General features: G+C 44.6%; 2 protein-coding genes across 9 annotated transcripts in view; one reads left to right on the plus strand and one right to left on the minus strand.

Moving 5' to 3' along the window:
- RANGAP1 (Ran GTPase activating protein 1) overlaps nt 1–1,363 on the minus strand; it is a 26,605-nt gene extending 25,242 nt beyond the window's left edge. Inside the window, exon 1 of one of the 8 annotated variants that reach the window (XM_038387300.2) lies at nt 1,231–1,363. The gene's annotated coding sequence lies outside the window, so the exon portion shown is untranslated. Of the gene's footprint in view, nt 1–9; nt 55–848; nt 987–1,102; nt 1,173–1,207 lie in introns of those variants that run through there. The other 7 variants (XM_043502258.1, XM_038387296.2, XM_043502276.1 and 4 more) reach the window with 7 other exon arrangements.
- Nucleotides 790–5,394, plus strand: LOC119849910 (serine/arginine repetitive matrix protein 1-like). Its single transcript, XM_043502303.1, has 2 exons — nt 790–1,718; nt 4,067–5,394. Exons 1-2 carry the CDS (start codon nt 801–803, stop codon nt 4,169–4,171), a joined length of 1,023 nt encoding a protein of 340 aa, XP_043358238.1. The 5' UTR covers nt 790–800; the 3' UTR covers nt 4,172–5,394.
- The last annotated feature ends 14,460 nt before the right edge of the window (nt 5,395–19,854 follow it).

Here is a 19,854-nt window from a genome sequence, read left to right on the forward strand (position 1 = left end):
GTATTTTACCCAGTCTAGTTGTAACTGTAACAAGCAAAGGAGTTTTCCACCTCTTTCCCTGACAGACTGTTCCATAGCCTGACACATCTGGTAAATTTTGCAGACAGTGCAAGATTTCCCGTTGGTTGGTTCATTCTCCTGATCTTGGTTGGAAATGTAAAGCACTTGGTAATTACACACCATGTTTTAGCGAATTCTTAGGCCACCCATTAACCAAAGCTGAGCTGGGTGATCTCAGAAGCTTCTCTCTCTCAGGCTATGGCTACACTACAGCAGCTACAATGGTACAGCTGCACTGTAGTTGTGCTGCTTTAGCACTTCTGGTGAAGACGCTCTAAAAGCCGACGGGTCCTGCCTCCCTGAGAGGCGGTACCTAGGTCAGTGAGAGAAGCTCTCCCACCAACATAACGCAGTCCACATTGGCACTTAGGGTGATCTACTTAATCTCAGGTGTGGATTACTCACACCCCAGAGTGACGCAAGTGATACTGAAGTAATCTGTAGTGCAGACATAGCAGCACTAACAGAAGTTGATGTGATAATAGATATTACCTCGCCCCCCCCCCCGTCTCTCTAATATCCTGGGACCGACAGGGCAACAACACAGGGAGCCGTTTGTCCATCTGTCTGCTATGTCGGACACTTCAACCCCCCCTCCCCCATCATTACTCCCGCTGCTCTCCTCCAAGCGCTGCCCATCACGCCGTGGTTCGTGGCTCTCTGGGGAGCCGGCCAGAGCACCGCACACCAGGGGAGGATGGAACAGGGAAGAGGCCGGACTCGCGCCGCCTTGCTCTGTGATGCCACAACCCGGCCTGCGCAGCGCAGCGCAGCGCAGCGTGACTCACCCCCCTCAACCCGCCCGGCCGGCTCGCGCAGCCCAGGGGCGGCGGCAGGCACACGAGCAGGGCGGCTTCCGTTGTGCAACGCAGCGAGCGAGCGAGCGAGCGAGCAACAAGCGGGGGTGCGGAGCCAGAGACGCGCCTCCCGGAGCACACGGGACGGGGCGCAGGACCCGCCGCACGGGGCACCCCCCGCCCCGAGGCAGCAAGAGGTTGCCGGGGGGAAACGCACCCGCCCCCTTCCCCCAGCAGCTGTGTACCTGGGGAGATCGGGCTGGAGAGGCGTCAGGACGCGCCCATCCCCCCCCCCCCCCGCGCGCGCGCGCGCGCGCGTCAACTTCCGGCCGACCCTACCATAAACAAGCCGCGCGGCCCCGGGCCGGCTCACCTGCGCGCCGTGCGTGGGTCCGACGCGCCAGACTCTGGCCCGTCACGCGGAGGACGATGGCGCCGGGGGAGGCGGAGGATTTCAAACCCGGCAGTTTTGTTTCCCCGGCTCTGATTCGCTCGCCCGGCCGCCGCAGCGGGGCGGGCGCCTGCCCTTCCCCGCGGGGCACGCTGGGAACTGTGGTTCCCCTGGAGACCCTAGCGAGGTTCGCCGCGCGCTCGGAAAGACGACGAGTCCCCTGGTGCCCCGCGCGGGGGCTCGCTGTGCCGCGAGGCATACCGGGAATTGGAGTTCCACAAAAGAAGAACGCGGCCTTGCGGTGGGGGAGCCCTGCGCGTGGACTGTGGTTCCCATCATGCCTCGCGCACCGCCCGCCTCTCAAAGAGGTGCGGGGGGTCGGCGAGGTTGGGGGCCGAGCTGGAGGTCAGAGGCCCGGCAAGCTGGGGCACGCGAGCGCTGCCAGGTTCTGGACTGTAGCCCCTAGACTAGAGAGTGGACCGAAATGGCAGAGTCAGCCTCTGTGCAGGCCCAGGAGGCGGTTTTTGTTCAAAGTTGGTAACACCTTTTTCTAATCCCATCTGAACCTGCTGGTTTCACACCTGGTGGTTGCCAAGCCCGAGCTTTGACGTTCAGACCCTGCAGCTCGCAAACACGGCTGCCAAAGTTCACCGGAAACGTTGGGTATGCAAACAGCGCATGCATGAACTTGTCAGCGCAATCAAACGCTTCGATGTAATTAATTAGAGAGATGAGTGGTGAGGCAATATCTTTTATTGGACCAATGTCTGTTAGCTTGAATGCTTGTCTCTCTCACCAACACGGTGACCTGAAGAAGAGCACTGTGTAGTTCAAAAGCATATGTAAGCTTGAACGCTTGTCTCTCTCACCAACTGAAGTAGGTCCAATAAAAGATATTACCTCACTCACCTTATCTCTCTAATATCATGGGACTGACTACAACAACATGACATAATTCCTTGTCAGTCTATTAAGACAGAAACGAGAAGTCAAACTTCATGGTTTAAACACGGCACCCTAATGTTCAACTTCTTAGAGTATTTGGTTATTTGTGTATCATAATATTATAAGTAAGTTAATCATAACATTTTTCCTGTAATATGTGAAATTATTTTCTTGCACACTTTGTATTTGTTTTATAGTATATAATGCTTTGTAGTTAGAGCAGAATTAACACAGAAATGATGGTGACAACATTTTTTACAGAGAGAGAAACAGTGGTTAGATGAGGTGATGTTTTATGACACTCATATTGATTATAGTTGTAGGTAAACCATGGAACCAGTAGTAAGGCTCAAGAGATCCATACTGGTTTCCTACAGTCTCTACATTGTGAAGTATTAAGTAAAGAAGATGTGCATGAAGCAGGTAAACAGGGATTGTGTAGAATAAGGGAGGCAACAGCCATTAGAAAGAAACTACAAGATGTCAAATGCAGAGAGGCCACTGATAGAATTGCGTCCATCTGGCAAAACAGTAGTGTACTCATGGGGGATTTTTGTGCCACTGCGCACGCACAAAATTTCTTGTCCGGCGCAGAAATTTTTTTTTTCTGCACAGAATATATATTGTCTGAGATGTGCTGCCGTTCTGCCTTTTGCCCACCAGAGGCTGCTGTGGCACCAGAACAGCCAGCAGTGGCTGACCAGCAGTAACAGCCAGCAGCCGGCTGCATTCATTGCAGCACCTTGACCATGGAGCCAGGTTAGGAAGCACAGGATGTGGGAGGACAGACAGAGCGGGGCACATGGGACTGCTGGGGAGGTCACAGACTGGGGCGAGGGCACAGGAGCTAGTGGGGTAACAGCATTGAGCCAGGAGCTGAATGGGATGGGCGCTTTAGGGACACACGTGGATCGGGACGGATGTGCCTGATTGAATGGGAGAGGCTAGGGGTCAATCAGGGTGTGCATGGGGGAAGCTTCCTAATGTGGAAGTGGAAAAAGGGATAAAGGGAATTTGGACGCAGACATCTTAGTTTTCTTAGGAATAGAGCAAGAGTCAGGCTAAATCTAACTCTAATAATGCGAGACTTTAAGGCAGGGCCTGGGCAAGTGGGAAGCAAGTGGGAAAACTGTAAGGGATGCTGATTTGACCTTGTGTTAGATAAGAATGGAACGCAGACTGTAGCAGGAACTGCTGAGAAAAGTAAGATACCAGGAAAGAATATGTATAAACAAGACTCAGCAGTTGATCATTATTGTATGTAACAAAAGGTATAAATGCTTGCCCTAATTGTTTATCGGGCGGAGACCTGCCTAGGAAGGGGGAATCCCTGTCCATGCGCACTCTCCCCTTTGCAATTGCTTGAGAATAAACCTGTCTCTGACTTGTTGCAAACAACCTAAGAGTGAAGACTGCGTTTTTCTTCCACACTAACATCCTCCACACACACACACACACACACACACACACACACACACCCAAAAAAACAGTTCCATACTTCTCCTATCCACACACAACAACCCTCCAGGTTCACTCCCAGGCTCCTTCCCTCTCCCTCAGCTCCTCTGTTACCTCTCACTCCCCTAAGCCTTTATATTGCTTCTGAGTGATGTGGGAATATGTTTCTGTATTGTATTTTAAATGAATTACTTAAAGTTCTGTATTAATATTCCTAGTAAGGAATCTATTTCTAAAAAAAAAAAAAAAAAAAAAAAAATCCTGAATTTTGTTGTCTATTATTAGAAACGTATTTGTTCACAGGTATTTTGAAATAAATTACCAAAATAATTGAAACTGGTGTGATTATATTGTTATTTTAACAAATAAAATTGCAGAATTTTAAAATATTGTGTGCTGAATTTTTATTTTTTTGGTGCAGAATTCCCCCAGGAGTACACCTGTCACAGAAATTGCTATGCCTAATACACTGACAAAGGCAAAATCCAAAGGTTATAGAAAGCAAGACCATCTCAACTAATGTTTTACGTGTGGCAAGCTCTAGTGATCCCAGTAAAGACACCAGTGTCTGCAAAAGAAGACAGTCCAGTTCTGTGAAATATATGGACTGGAGATGCTGCATGTTCAAGAAATTCCCGCAAGAGAACTTTGTTTTCAAGAGATCATGTGAGAAGTTAAAACAAGTGGACCCTGATCAGAGCCCAAGAGTGGCTTAATGGCATAGGAAAGAAAGGAGGTGGAAGTGTAGGCATCACCAAGATTCTCTCAGCACTCAGCAGATCCGCCTTGTCTTACAACTGGAGAGCCCATATTGCAGCAGACACCAGAACCATGTTTCATGTTGGCTTGGATAACCAACTTATTCACAGTGAGTCAAGAAAGGCCAGGAAGCAATGTGACAATGAAGAGGGCATGCCCTTTTACAAACCCTTCAAAGGTTCAAGGTTTTCTCTGGGAAGATCTGGCTGCTGAAGCCATACAAGACACATTGTTGAATGTAAATATCCTGGGAAAAGTGCAATTGGACAATTTTATGGAGAAACAGCTTATGACATATACTTGTGGTCATCAGAAGCTGTACTGCTGCTACTCTGATACCAACAGGTGGTGCTCTTTTCTTCCACATAGAGAGAGCTCATTAGTAGGCACTAGTTTCTAAACAGGCCCACTGACCAAATTCAGTACTTCCTCTTCCAAATACAATGTTTTGGAAACAAGAGAACAAAGGTCTGTTGCCATAGCTCACTTCATTGCCACCAATACCAGCAGACTGCATGGAGGCAGTATTCTGTGGCTGCACAGGGTGCAGAAGTCAGCAATGCAGCTACAAAACAGCATGACTTATTTGTATAGAAGCATGCAAATGTAGAGCACTGGCACGAAGTTGTGTCGAAGTACCTGTACCTTAGTGCTTAAGGACAGTATTATCAAATAAATAATGTGTCACAGTAAGCGACCAAATAAGATATTTTTAATTCGATCTGCCACTGTGTTCCAGGGTTTCATGAAATAAGCACATGTTAATGGTGTACTAACTTGTGTGCATTAAAATGTTAACTCAATGTTTAGTTTTTAAAATAAGTGAAAATATTTTCTTCACGGGTATTTTCAGATTGTGTTGTATTTCTGAGAGAAAATCAATCAATTTGTATACTTTTATTTCAAGTTGCTTATGCTCAAGTTATAAAAGCCAGCTAAACGTGCTCTTTCATGGTTGTATATCATATTAAAATATTTCTAATACCTCTTGCAAATAAGAAATTGAAATTCAATAGCTTTATAAAAAAGTTGTGCATATTTTTTGATTACTTTTACTATGTCCTACAGCCCATTAAGATCCAACTTTGTTCTCTTTGTAGAGGCCTTTATACACAACGTACAGTTTTCTAACAACCGTATTTGGATTCAGCACACCCTAATTATCTTAAAAAGACTTTGTTAGCAACTTTAAACAAATAATGTTTGTAATGGGATCAGTCAGGAAAAGTTGAGGCCCCTCAAGAGACCATCCCAAGAGGCAGTGACATGCCTTTTACAGTTAACTTTTCAGAAAATCTTAAAAAGGAAAAGGAGTACTTGTGGCACCTTGGAGACTAACAAATTTATTTGAGCATAAGCTTTTGTGAGCTACAGCTCACTTCATCGGATGCATGCCTAGGGATACAATTACCCCTGGTTGAGAACCACTGTGTAAGATGATCCCATGTCCCACAAGCAGCAGGGCTTGCAATAACCAATAACTTTCTCCCAATAACTTTCATGCCTTGCAAAATGTTACCACATTGAGATGCATAATGATAATCTTGTGATAGGTGATGACAGTCCAATGAAAAGTCATCATATTGCATCATACATAAATATACCAAGCTCAGGATGAATTAATGTGTCCCAGATGAAAAACTCCAGTGTGTGATACCCTACTGTAGGTGACCCCCTGCTCTGTGAATTTTCACTAAATTGTCATTTAAATAATATTATCTTTATAGATCTCCCTTGTCTTATATTTTGCTGTCACACTTGCCTAATGGGAAAGATGGGCATCCTAGGAAGTGTTAGAGATTCTATGTCATGATTAAAAAATACACGCTTTTGGACTGTGACTGTATATATTTGTGTGATATTTTCCCCTGTCAATAGAGCCCAATAAAACAAAAGCCATGAACTGTAGGACAATGTAAGCTATGCAACAAGCTACTCCCTGGTGGAACAAGCTTATCATAGCTCCTCTTGTCTTGGTCCAATAGAGACACAGCTGATACCTACTGAGAGTGACCTGGATGCATTTCAAATTACAGCTGGAGCAATCTGTACTGTATAATGAATCCAGCCGTTGGCTATGAAGACTTTAAAGGGTTGAGTTTGCTCTACTGGTTGGCCCTGGGGCACAACAAGGACACTTGTAATTTTCAGGAATGTAATAAGTAGCTTAAGTAGTCTTGACAGAATTCAATTTTTATTTGTTTGTAATTTTGACATAATATCAATATTTATTTTAAAGTATTTTTCCATTTTTATTAATGTAAATGTTCACAGTTGTGCAAAATTATGGGTTTTAAGCATTTTTCCCAATTGTTATCAATTTAAATTTAAGTTGTGGGAGATTATGGGGGTCAGACACTCTGTGTGTGGGATGGGGGCATGGTCAGATGGCAATTATTTAATGGCAGATTCAAAAAGATAAAGCTTTATAACTCTTGAAACACAAATTATGAACATCACATGTCAAAACATACAAAGTAAATAGTCTTAAATCAAACTCCAATACGTTTTCAAACAGCATTTTTATTACTTTGCCTAGCTGTAAACATTTCATTACAATTGATGGAAATATTTTTCATTGTTTTTTGTGCATGCAATGAAATCAACATTTACCGGCATTTATTGATAAAAATCTAATCCTTCCAAGCCTAAATATAATTTATTTCTGAAATAAATTTTGCCCTAGTTCAGTATTGCCAACACCAAGCTTTAAAACATCTTCAGTCAGATCCCAAATTGTCATGTGATTGGCTTTAAAATAATGAGACTTTTAAAAAATATTTCATTTTTGATTGCCTTCTGGATTTTGGATCTTTAGGGTCATGCTTTTAAGCTTTCCGCTGCATCAATGAGGGTTAGAAACTTACCTGTTTTTTTTTTTTAAATGAAAGCTGATATTCAAGGCCAGATTTAGGGGCAAGCGACCCAGGTGACCACCTGGGGTGCTGGGCTTCGGGGGCACCAGGCTTGGCATGCTGTTTTTGTTGTTAACAGCAAAAGGGAAAATAGAATGTTTGAATTAAATGTTTCACATATTCAGTATGTGGATTCATTTTTCACAAACATTCTAGAATGTTCTGGACCTTTGTAGAATCTCGTGGCAGCTTCCAGACTTTCTGAGAACTACATTTTCTGGGAACCTCCTAGAATGTTGTCAGCCATGCCCTTATGGGTATATAAGAGGCGGACTGTCACCCTTGAGTCAGTGAGATATAAAAGGGAAGTGAGGTGAGAGCCAGCTGCCATATTGTGAATGGTATTTTATTATGTAATTGTGAAAGTGTACTTGTGTTTTAAGATTTAAAGAATGTAAGTAGTGACTAATAAAGGACATATTTAATGAGACCCCAGATATACCTATCAAACTGATGCTCTGAAGCAACATAAAAAGTCACCCAGCCATTTTACGGCCTACTCCAAATGGATGGAGGTTGAGTCCTGGCTCAAGCTGAATAAATGCGTAGATACAGAAAACCAGCTCATTATTAATGTAGAAACACAGCACTGGAGGAATGTGTTAGAGTGTCTGATCTTAATTACCCTCTTCCTTGCAAATAATTTGGCTTTCTGGGGCTCATCGGATAAGTTGTGCACTGAACATAACAATAATTTCCTTGGTCTGGTAGAGCTTCTTGGGAAATATGACAGTGTCATTCATGAGCACCTAGTTCATAATGAAGCTATGGACCATTACTGCAGCAAAACAATTCAAAATGAATTGATTAACATGGCGAGGAAGGTGCTTGATAACATATTGATGCGGCTTGGCAAAGCAAAGTACTAAACCGTAATAATAGACTGCACTCCTGACATTAGTCACAGTGAAAGATATCATTTACAGTAAGATTGGTTGACAACAAAGATGTATCCAAGTAAAGGAACACTTTATCTGTTTACAGTCTGTGGACAACTCTACTGGATAAGGCCTAACAGAACTCTTTATGTTCTCATCTTTTGAATGAGAATTAAATAAAGCTTCAGGACTGCCATAGCCAAGGCTACAACAACAGTAGAGACATGAAAGGAAGAAACAGTGGCATCCAGGAAAGGATCCTTGCAATGAATCCAAAAGCTTTCTTTGTTCCTTGTAGCTGTCATTCCCTCAACCTGGTTGTGTCAGATGCAGTATCATCTTCTTCAGATTCAGTATCTCTTTTTGAAGTACTGCAAAGGATCTACGTTCTGTTTTCAGCATCAACTATTAGATGGAAGATCCTCACGGACAATGTTACAAATCTGACCGTGAAGCTGCTAAGTTACATGTGCTGGGAGAGCTGCACTGACAGTGTAAGACCAGTGAGGTACTAAGTGATTGAGGTTTACAACTCCCTAATGGAACAGGCACAGATAAGTAAAGCCGAAGCCGGAATCTGACATGAGGTGCAAAGCCTGGCAAACTTGATCACTGACTTTAAATTTCTGGTCTCAGTTGTGGTTTGGCACAATATCCTGTTCCAGGTAAACATTGTAGGCAAGGCATTACAAACTCAATGGATAGAAATCACAACCGCTAATACTTTGATGAGAAGCTGCCTTGATTTTGTTGTGGTCTACAGAGACACTGATGTGAAGATGTCATCACTGCTGCAAAAGAAATGGCAGAAAACTTAGCAGTTGAGCCTGTCTTCAAGGAAACTTGTACTCACTGGAAGAAGAGTCAATTTGTTACTAGGGCAGAGATGAGGTGATGGGAAGCTCGGAAGAAAAATTCAAGAGGGAGCTTTTTTGCTCCCTCATTGACACTGCTTGAGTGTCCATCACAGAAAAGTTTGGACAAATGAAGCACCACAAAAAGACCTCGGGGAGGGAGGGTTGTATGACCTAAATAAGCTGCCAGCAGACAGAAAAGACTGTTGAACAATTATATAGATCTTCACCAGACACTGACACATGGGATGGTTCGGACATCAATGATAAAGACCTCTATGTCAAATTGGACAACATCCGTCACATTTTGCCAAATGGGAAGCACTCTCCACTCCAAGTTCTGCAATTTATTCATGATGCAGAGCTGAAGGACACTTTTCCTAATATGTGGATAGCTTTAAGGATTCTGCTCACACTGCGGGTCACAGTCACGAGTGGTGAGCGCAGTTTTTCAAAGGTCAGGATCGTTAAAACATATCTTTGATTGACGATGGCTGACCAGAGACTGACATCACTTGCTATTTCATTGCTTGAAAATGCCATTGGCCAATCTCTGGATCTCTCTGATTCTGTGCTTCTGTTCGTGAGGGCAAAAGCGAGAAAAGTGACCTTTTGAACTAAAGGACAAGGGTTAATGTTCTAAGGCTATCACCTACTCTAACACTATTTAATACTGATCCACCCAGTGTTGATGCACTGTTCAATTTCTTGATGCTAGTACATTTCAATTATTCTTAAAATTAAAAAGTTTCTATAAGCTTAGAGGAAATACATTTGTTATTTGTTTGTATATGGCATGAATAAATACAGATTCACAGATTCTAGCTTGCAAATTTATTGTCTTATATGACATTGATAAATCATTCATCAAAGTCGTGAAATGGGCTACAAATGCAATAAAAATAAGGTATTCAAAAGTTTATCAAATTAAGGGGGTGGGGGGTTGCCAAAGACACTCCTCACCTGCAGTGCCATTTAGTCCAGGGCCAGGTGCTGATATTCCTACATAACCAAACAACTTCAAGATCTGGGGCTTTAAGAAAAACAACAAATAACATAAGACCCATGATAAAAATCACAAGAATTGGCACTGCTGCATGAACTTGCTAGGCTCCTGAGAGCCATACTCATGTCTGAGCAGTGTAAGCAAAGGCCTGGTATATTTACAATTTTTATGCCAGTTGAACTATATTGATTAGGGGTGAAATATTTCTGCCAAAATTGTTAAATTGGTTCTGTTATGCTAGAGAGTATTGGCAGTTACTAGCAAATTTGTAACTAGCGATTTCATTTAAGCTGATGGGCATACTAGCTGCTTTTCATTCTGTCTCAATGGAAGATGCAATTAAGCTCCTTTATGGAGTAGGTATAGCTGAAAAATTAGAAGTCACGGCCCAAAGCATTGGCCACCTGGAAGGCTTGAACAAGAACTAACTCAGGGAAAATAATAAGGGTTTCTCTGGGAACTGATGGAAAATGCAGGGGATAGGTGTAAAACCTAACTGTTCCCCATTGCCAGCTGGCACTCTGTTGTCATGATATGTACCCAAAAGCTTGCATGTAATATTTCATTGGAAATCTAATAACTACTGATCATTGAAATTCTTGCATGATGTATGCATGATAAACCCACAAAGGACTGTATAGATATGTGCAGCAAATATGTTCTTAAAATGTATTTGGCAAGCACTGCCTCAGCCAAACCTGCTCCAGAAAAAAAAAAAAAAAAGTGTGGCTCCACCTGCTTTAATGGATCTCCAATGTAAATTAGGCAAGGTGTGACCAAAGACAAAGAAAAGCACATTTACATGCAAGATAAACAAACCAACAGGAGAGCAAGTGGGGACAGATGAATATTTAACTATCTTGATGGGAGATGGAGACTGCACCCCCAGGAAGCCTTCCTCTCTCTTGAAGCAGAATCAATGAACTTTGGGAAGACAGCCTGGTGTCTACACCCCCGCAGGAAAGAGAAGCTTTGGCCGGGCTTACTTTTCAAAGAATACATTTCAAAGGTTTACTGGACTATCAAGAGAAAGGAGAGAGAATCCCATAGTTATCCATGACTGAGCAGATACAAGAGGCTAGAGCTCTTGCACATCTGAGAAAAGTGGACCCTTCAACCAAGAGTGTTGATGTCTATGGGAACTGAGTTTAGGTGAGAAACCTACTTAGGCAGGGATTGTAACTTGCTGAAGTTAAGTTTCAGTCTTAGAAGTGTATTTTTACTTTTGTTTGCTTGTAGCCATTTCTATCTTTACTCCTTATACTTGGTAGCACTAGGTATGACTTTTGTTTAATAAACTTGTTTTACTATAAACCAGTTCAATGCACTGATTGAAAGGAAGGATGCATTAAGCCCAGTTAAGCTAACAGGCTGCAGTGTATTGTGTTTTTAAAGGACCAACAAACTTAATAACTTCTGTGAATGTTCAGTGAAGGGAGCTAGGCAGTGCAGGGAGACATCTCTAGGGAACTTGGGAGATGGGGTTCACTGTTTGTTACCTGTTAGGCAAGGTTTAGACTAGCAGAGTCCTGAAGTTTGCTGGAAAGGCAGACAAGCTGGTGTTTCTGGGAGTTGACACAGCTTAGCTGTAGCAAAATTCTCATTTGCTGAGGCTGAAAGAGGGAACACAAAATTATTTACCTTTCCATAAGTGTTGCTCTTCAAACTGTCCATTCCATTGCACATGTCCATTCCATTGTAGGTATGTGTGGGGCAAGTTGTAGAATGGACAGGTGCAACACATCTTGAAGAACAATTATGGAAAGATAGGTAACCACTTTCGACAGGAATTTTGGATGAGATTCATGGGTGGCAGGTATAATAGGACAGGGGAGGCAGACCTGGTGTTGCTGCTGGACCCCTGGTTGTGGTGTCTGGGGGGGAAGTTTTTGCTTTATTATGCCCCATGCAGGTTCCAGAGTGGCTGAGGAGGCAGTATTTGCTATTCAGCTTCCTGGATTCATAAGTAATCTCCCTGGACTCCAGGGACGTTACTGATGGAACCAGGAAGCTGAGTAGCAAATACCACATCAGCAGCAGCCCCGGAACCTGCATGGGGCATATCAAAAGCTTCTTCAGGCAAGAGTGAGAGGCAACTGCATGTGAGGAGAGACAAGGGTTTTCCCAGGGCTGTTGCTGCAGCCAAAGCCTTTAGGAAGGAGAAGAGAGCAAGGGGTGTTGTTGCTTGGCGAAGTCTGCACTGTGGTGTATCCCTGCCTATCATATAGGCAGACCAGGGTTCAACTCCCTGACAGGGAGTGCAATGCCTTTTGAACGGGGAGAAAGAAATGCCTGGCCCAGCCAGCCTATTCCTCACCTCCTCCTTCTATTTTTAAAAAGGGCTCCAGAAGTGATTCTGGCAATTACAAGCTGGTAAGCCTGACTTCAGAACCAGGCAAACAGGTTGAAACTATCATAAAGAACAAAATTGTCAGACACATAGATGAACATAATTTGTTGGGGAAGAGTCAACATGGTTTTTGTAAAAGGAAATCATGCCTCACCATTCTACCAGAATTCTTTGAGGGGGTCAACAAGCATGTGGACAAGGGGGATCCAGTGGATATAGTGTATTTATATATAATGTATACCAAAGACTTTTAAGCAAAGTAAGCTGTCATGGGAAAGAGGGAAGGTCCTCTCATGGATTGGTAACTGGTTAAAAGATAGGAAACAAAGGATAGGTATAAATGGTCAGTTTTTAGAATGGAGAGAGGTAAATAGTGGTGTCCCCCAGGGGTCTGTACTGGGACCAGTCCTATTCAACATATTCATAAATGACCTGGAAAGAGGGATAAACATGAGGTGGCAAAATTTGCAGATTGCACAAAACTACCCAAGATAGTTAAGTCCCAGGCAGACTGCGAAGAGCTACAAAGGATCTCTCAGAACTGGGTGACTGGGCAACAAAATGGCAGATGAAATTCAATGTTGATAAATGCAAAGTAATGCACATTGGAAAACGTAATCCCAACTATACATATAAAATGATGGGGTTGAAGTTAGCTGCTACAACTCAGAAAAGAGATCTTAGAGGCACTGTGAATAGTTTTCTGAAAACATCCACGCAATGTGCAGCGACAGTCAAAAAAGAGAACAGAATGTTGAGAATCATTAAGGGATAGAAAATATCATATTGCCTCTATATAAATCCAGGGTACTCCCACAGCTTGAATACTGTGTGCAGATGTGGTCACCTCATCTCAAAAAAGATATATTGGAATTGGAAGAGGTTCACAAAAGGGCAACAAAAATGATTAGGGGTATGGAACGGCTGCCATGTGAAGAGAGATGAATAAAACTGTGACTTTTCAGCTTGGAAAAGAGAGGACTAAGGGGGGATATGATAGAGGTCTATAAAATCATGATTGATGTGGAGAAAGTAAATAAGGAAGTATTATTTATTCCTTCTCATAATACAAGAACTAGGGGTCACCAAATGAAATTAATAGGCAGCAGATTTAAATGAAAGGAAGTATTTTTTCACACAATGCACAGTCAACCTGTGGAACTCCTTGCCAGAGGAGGTTGTGAAGGCCAAGATTATAACAGGGTTCAAAAAATAACTAGATAAATTAATGGAGAATAGGTCCTTCAATGGCTGTTAGCCAGAATGGACAGGGATGGTGTCCCTATCCTTTGTTTGCCAGAAGCTGGGAATGGGCGACAGGGGATGGATCACTTGATGATTACCTGTTCTGTTTATTCCTCTGGGGCACCTGACACTGGCCACTGTTGGAAGACAGGATACTGGCCTAGATGGACCTTTGGTTTGACCCAGTATGGCTGTTCTTATATTCTAATGAAGGGTCTATGGGCCTGAGAAGCTGCCGCCCTCAAGAGGCACTTTGAAAGCCAAAGGGGCCTTGAGTGAGTTTGTGATGGCATGACTTCGAGGAGCGTGTGAATTAGGGAAGTGGAAGGGTAGAAAGAAAGGGTTGTGAGAGGAAAGTGAGGGAAAGGTCCCAGGCAGGTGTTGTTGGAGGAGCTGTGTAGCCCCCAAAGGCAGCCTGCTGAGAGGCTTTTCTCTGCAGCAGCTTGGGGTTTAGAGAGGGGAGGCACAGCTGTGGCTGACTCAGGGCACCTCCAGGTCAGGGGGTGGAGGCTGAGGGGCGGGGGGGGCGCTCAGGCCTCCGATCAGCGTGAGGCTCCTCTGGCCGAAGTGGGGGGGCGCTTGGGACTCCAGAAAGCAGGGGACTTGTGGCCCTGGCCACCGGGGCGGGACAAGGGGTCTCGGGACTCTGGCTGCAGGAGAAGCGAAAGAGGCAGAGCCAGGGGCTAGCCTCCCCTAAGGGGGGCTCCATCCGCCACCCATGGTCAGGTTGAAGGAAAATCTGGTCCCTAAAGAAAATTGTATAGGGAGGCTCCGATACTAAAGCTTGCATCTCCTGTACTCTCCTGGCTGAGGTTATAGCAACCAAGAAAGCCACCTTCATAGAGAGGCATAATACAGAACAAGTTACTAGTGGCTCAAACAGGGGGCACATCTGCTTTGCTAGAACTAAATTTAAACTTCACTGTGGAACTAGGCTGGGAACCTGTGGGTATAATCTGAGCAAACCCTTGAGAAATCTGATGGAGACAGGGTTTGAAAAAAGCTGATTTGTTATCCTTGGAAGGGTGAAAAGCTGGATAGCCGTCAAATGGACTCTGATGGAACTAAGAGCTAACCCTTGTTGTATGAAACAAAAGACAGTCTAAGATTTGGGAAATCGGAAATTGAGCTGGGGGAACACCTCTTTGTATGGCCCAACCAGATCTAGTAAGCTAAGTAGATTTAGTTGAAGGTTTCCTACTATTTAGCAGAACTTCCTGCATCCACTTAGAGCAAACTCGTTTCAAGGCTGTTGGCCATGAAGCATCCATGCTGTCAGGTGGAGGGCCTGGAGGTTGAAATGAAGGAGGCGGCTGTGGAATCACCTGGAAGATCACAGGACCACATCTCTCAGGAATAACAGTGGACATTGACCAATAGCGCGAGTAGAGTCAAAATGCAGTGTTGACAGGCCCATGCTTGGGCTATTAGAATGAGGTGAGCAGAATCTTCTTGACTTTGGACATGACTTTGGGCAAGAGAGGAACTGGAGGGAAGGCATACAGCAGTCCTTTAGACCGAGATAGGAGGAAAGCATCTGTCAGTGAAACCAGACTGTGACCTGCTCAGGAACAAAAAAGGTTGTATTTTTTATTTCTTCTTGTTGCAAACAGGCCCACTTGGGGAGTTCCCCACTGCTGGAAAAAGGACCTGGACACCTCTGGGCAAAGAGATCACTCATGATGACCTGCGAGCAACCTGCTCAGGCGGTCTCCCAGAGAGTTTTGAACTCCTGGAAGATAAGCAGCTCTCAGATTGACGGAACTGGTGATGCAGAAATTCCAAAGGAGGATCAACGCTTGGCATAACTTTAACAAATGCCTCCCTTTTACATAGAACATGGTTGCTGTGCTGTCTGTGAGCACCAATAAATTCTACCCCTTGATATATAGAAGGAATACCAGGCAAGCTAAATGGTCAGCCGGAAGCTCCATGATATTTAAGACTTAGGCCTTGTCTATACTACAGAGTTTTGTTGAAAAGAGGCAGCTTTTCCTCGACACAACAGTGGAGGTGTACACACTCCAATGGAACTTTTGGTGACAAAATAAAACCACCTCGACGAGAGGCATAGAGCTTTTTGCGGCAAAGTTATATTGACAAAGTATCAGTGTAGACACCGCGCTTGGTTTAGTCGCTGTAAATAGCCTCCAGGAGATGTCCCAAAATGCCCATCCTGACTGCTCTGGTCAGCAGTTAGAACTCCTCTGCCCTACAGCCAGGTAAACAGGCTGAAAAGCAGTATTGTGAATTGGTAGTGAGATCCATTGACCATGAATCTGAGAAACTTTCTGTGGCTCTGGTGAATCACCATGCGAAAATAAGTGTCCTTGAAGTTGAGAGCAGCATACCAATCCCTGGGATCTAAGGAAGGGAAAATAGATGCTAGAGTGACCATCCAGAATTTTGTTTTCTTTAGGAACTTGTTTAGCTGTCTTAGATCTAAAATAGGCTTTAAAATCCCCCACCCCCTGCCTTCCCTGCCACATACTTTTGCCTTTGGGATTAGGAAGAAATAGGAATAAAATCCCTTCCCTCTGAATGACATGGAAACTTCCTGTGTGGCTCTCACGAGGAGGAGAGACTGGACCTCCTGAAGTAGCATGGTCTTGTGAGAGTGGTCCCTGAAGAGGGATGTAGAAGGGAATTGGGAAGGGAGGATAGAAATAAATTACAGAGTGTATCCCCATTCCACTGTGCTAAAGACCCATTGATCCATGATGACGCGGGTCCAAGCACTTAGGAAGTGGTTGGCAAAAATTGTGGTGTGGAAAGATGGTACTCTGGTCAGTCCTAGACTGCTCACAATGATTGTTTAGAGGATCCAGTTTGTCTAGTTGCAGAAGAGGTGGGAGGAGAAGAAGGCTGCCTCTTGCAACTTCTGCTCCTCTCTTTGGACGGGTCCTGGCTTTGTGGCAAGAAGGGCTGAAACCCTTGGGACTGCCATGGATGGAACAGCTTTCTTTTTGCCACCCGTGTATAAATCCCCAGGGACTTAAGGGTCACCCTTGAATCCTTAAGGCTCTGAAGCCTCTTCTGTGTCTTATCAGAAAGGAGCTAGTGGCCTTCAAACGGGAGGTCTTGAATGGTTTGTTGCACCTCCGGGGGAAGACCTGACACCTGCAGCCAAGATGAACACCATATAGTCATGGCAGAAGCCATAGCTCAAGCCATAGAGTCTGCCGCATCTGGGCTCACTTGCTATGCTGTTTTTGCAACTAATTTGCCATTCTCCACCACAGCAGTGAACTCCTGCTTTGCCTCATCAGGAAGCTTGACTTTGAACTTCAGGATATAATCCCACAGGCTGAAGTCTTATCGACTCAGCAGAGCCTGCTGGTTTGTGATCCTAAGCTGTAAACCTTCTGTGGAATAAAGCTTCCTGCCAAATAGGTGTATCTTTTTTTATTCTTTTCCTTTCAGGTTAGAGGCCTGGTGTCCCTGCCTCTCTTTTTCATTTGCAGCAGTGACTACTAGGGAGCCTAGAGGAGGGTGGTTATAGACATGCTCAAATCCTTGTGAAGGGACATAATGTCTTCTCTCCACCCTTTTAGCAATGGGAGGAAGGGAAGGTTTGCCATAAACCCTTGACAGATTCCTGGATAGCCTCATTAACAGGGAGAGCTACCCTAGAAGATCCTGCTGAGGCTAAAATGTCAATGACCTTACCTGCACCTCTTCTGGTTAGATAGCCAGAGCTGCAGCCACCCTCCTCAACAAGTCTTCATGAGCTTTGAAATCATCAGGAGGGGGAGAAGTAGGTACTGCCTCATCAGGCGATGAAGAAGAAGAGGCAAAGGGTTATTGAGGAGCTCCCTCCTCCAATTCCTCCACAGGTGAATCCTCAGTATGCTGTTCCCCCTGCACGGTACTGGTCCCTGTACTGGGGGAGGGAAGACAGTGACATTGCTGCAGATGATCCTGGTGCCTAGTCAATGTATAAGGGCAGGAAGGGAGCGTAGAGGCTTTAGAATGTGGAGGGAAGCCCCACGGCCCCAAAAGGGCCATTGATATGGAGATGGGATCCAGTTATGTGCAGGCCATTGGTCCTTACAGTGCTGAGGATGTGGCTGGTACCACCGTGGTCTGGTGCCCCACTGGGGCTACTGGGCATTCAGATCAAGACACATATGATCCGACCTTGGGATCTGATGTGGAGTCTGTTTCTCAGACCATAGTGGAGCTGACCTTATTGGTACTGGGGAGATTGGATCCGAGTTTGGAGATGGTGGTTCTGGCGAGCTCATCACTGGCTTCCCTCTAGGTGGAACCCTACGGAGAGGAGCATAGGTGGTAGACCTAGGGGAACTGTCACACCCCTGTCTTGAAGTGGTTTCTGTCATATAGAGGGTTTACAGTTTGGTTCAATGGCTCTCAGCATCCCCATTATACAAATAGTTCCAGCACCCCTGGAAAGGAGCCACAACAGTAGAAGCCACCGAATGGTGCTCTGGGACTAGAGCTGGGACCATGGGGACATGCACTTCCAATTCCATTACTGGTTGAGATTCCTGAACAGCAGGGGAAGCTGGCACTGACAGATTAAGCAACTCTCTGGCTGCCTCAAAAGTTTCAGGTGTAGACAGCACCAGAAAGAGCTCCTGAGTCTGCAATACCAAAAGGTACACACTGGTCCTTCAGGGATTGGTATCAATGGACCCTTCCTGAACTCCCAAGTCAGCAGTCCCCACTGGTTTATGGACTGTGTCTCGGAGTGCCTCTTCTTTGAGTGCACTTCTGAGACATCGCCTCTGCTTGGTGCCTTCACTGTAGACTTCAAAGCTCCGGTACTGAGTCTATGGGAGACTTAATGTTGTCTTGTCTTAGGTACTGGCAATGAGGATCTGCCTCTGGATTCAATCAGAACAGGAGGAGCACTCCTAGATGATTTGGACATGCTCAGTACCCATTCCGAGCAGGTTCCTATGGCAGGTAAAGCACAGACACCATAAGCAGGTACTTGAGTCTGCCAGCCCTGTCCTTTTTCGATCAGAGTTTGAACCCCCTGTAAATGTCACATTTGTCACTCACATATGCCTCTCCCAAACAATTAAGGCGGCTGGAGTGTTGGTTGCTCACTGGCATAGATTTGTTACATGAGCGACAGGCCTTGAAGCCAGGAAAACGATGTATTAGTCTGGTACCAAGACTGGTATCCAGCCGCTAACTGATAGCGCCGCTCTAGAAAATTACTATCCTTAACTTATTCTTATATCTAAATAGTACAACACATTACACTAGACTGAAAAGTAACTCTGTGGGTACATGATACACTGAAAGAGGGAAGACTTGCAGATACAAAGATTGGAGCTCCAACAAAGCAAGGAACTGAGGTGATCTGGGGCAGCACAGCCCTTTATATCTCTAGCAGTTGTATGAGGCACCAGAGGACACTGACACTGCCCCAACAGGTACCGCTCAGGAAAAAATCTGCAACAACTGTGCATGAGGTATGCACATACCTACAGTGTAATGGACATGTGCAATCACTCGATGAAGAACTCACAGTTCTGGGAACCCCAGCAGATTGTCACAATGGGTCATTGATTGAATTTTAGCCATATGAATGAGAAGTATAAAACAACCAGAAAGTCAGGATCATATAGCAAGAGAAGCATTGGTAATGTAGTCCTAAGAGGAAGCCAGGAGAGAGAGAGCTTATTTTGGACAGAATGCTGGCTGGAAAAGCAGGCTTGGAAATTGTGAGCAAGGAAACTGCCTACTGTGGTTTGATCTTACTGTGTTGAGGGAAACAAGATTTTGTGAACATTCTTATAGAACTGTGTCAACATTAGGGATGGGGATAGGGGGCTGTACCACTTGAACTGTACTGTTATAGATTGAGCAGTACAACCTTTGTGTATAGATAATGCCTGAATAGCCTTCCCTGCTGACTGCTGATGGTAGAATCTTGGGGTTAACTAAGCGGGGAAAGATGATTTGGCCAAGTTGGAGCAGTACACATTAGGGCACGTCACTGTTGAATACACCTTGCTGTTACAGGCAAGGGTTGTTAGGGGAACAAGTTAGGACACCCATAGATTACAGTTGGGTATTTCCATCTTGAAACTGAACATTCTTGTATGAAAAATTTAGTACTTATTGACAACCTAATGCATGGACAACTGGAGGATGAGCTTAAACTAGATTAATTATTAGGCAGGAGGTCCTTTTCTTTCGTATGCGTCGCAGGTCA

This window comes from Dermochelys coriacea, chromosome 1, assembly GCF_009764565.3.
Source record: "Dermochelys coriacea isolate rDerCor1 chromosome 1, rDerCor1.pri.v4, whole genome shotgun sequence".
Taxonomy (NCBI): domain Eukaryota; kingdom Metazoa; phylum Chordata; order Testudines; family Dermochelyidae; genus Dermochelys; species Dermochelys coriacea.

Coding starts and splice junctions, on each gene's coding strand:
- LOC119849910 (XM_043502303.1), top strand. CDS start 801: ATGCCACAACCCGGCCTGCGCAGCGCAGCGCAGCGCAGCGTGACTCAC. Junction 1,719..4,066: donor GGACTGTAGCCCCTAGACTA/GAGAGTGGACCG, acceptor TTTATTTTTTTG/GTGCAGAATTCCCCCAGGAG.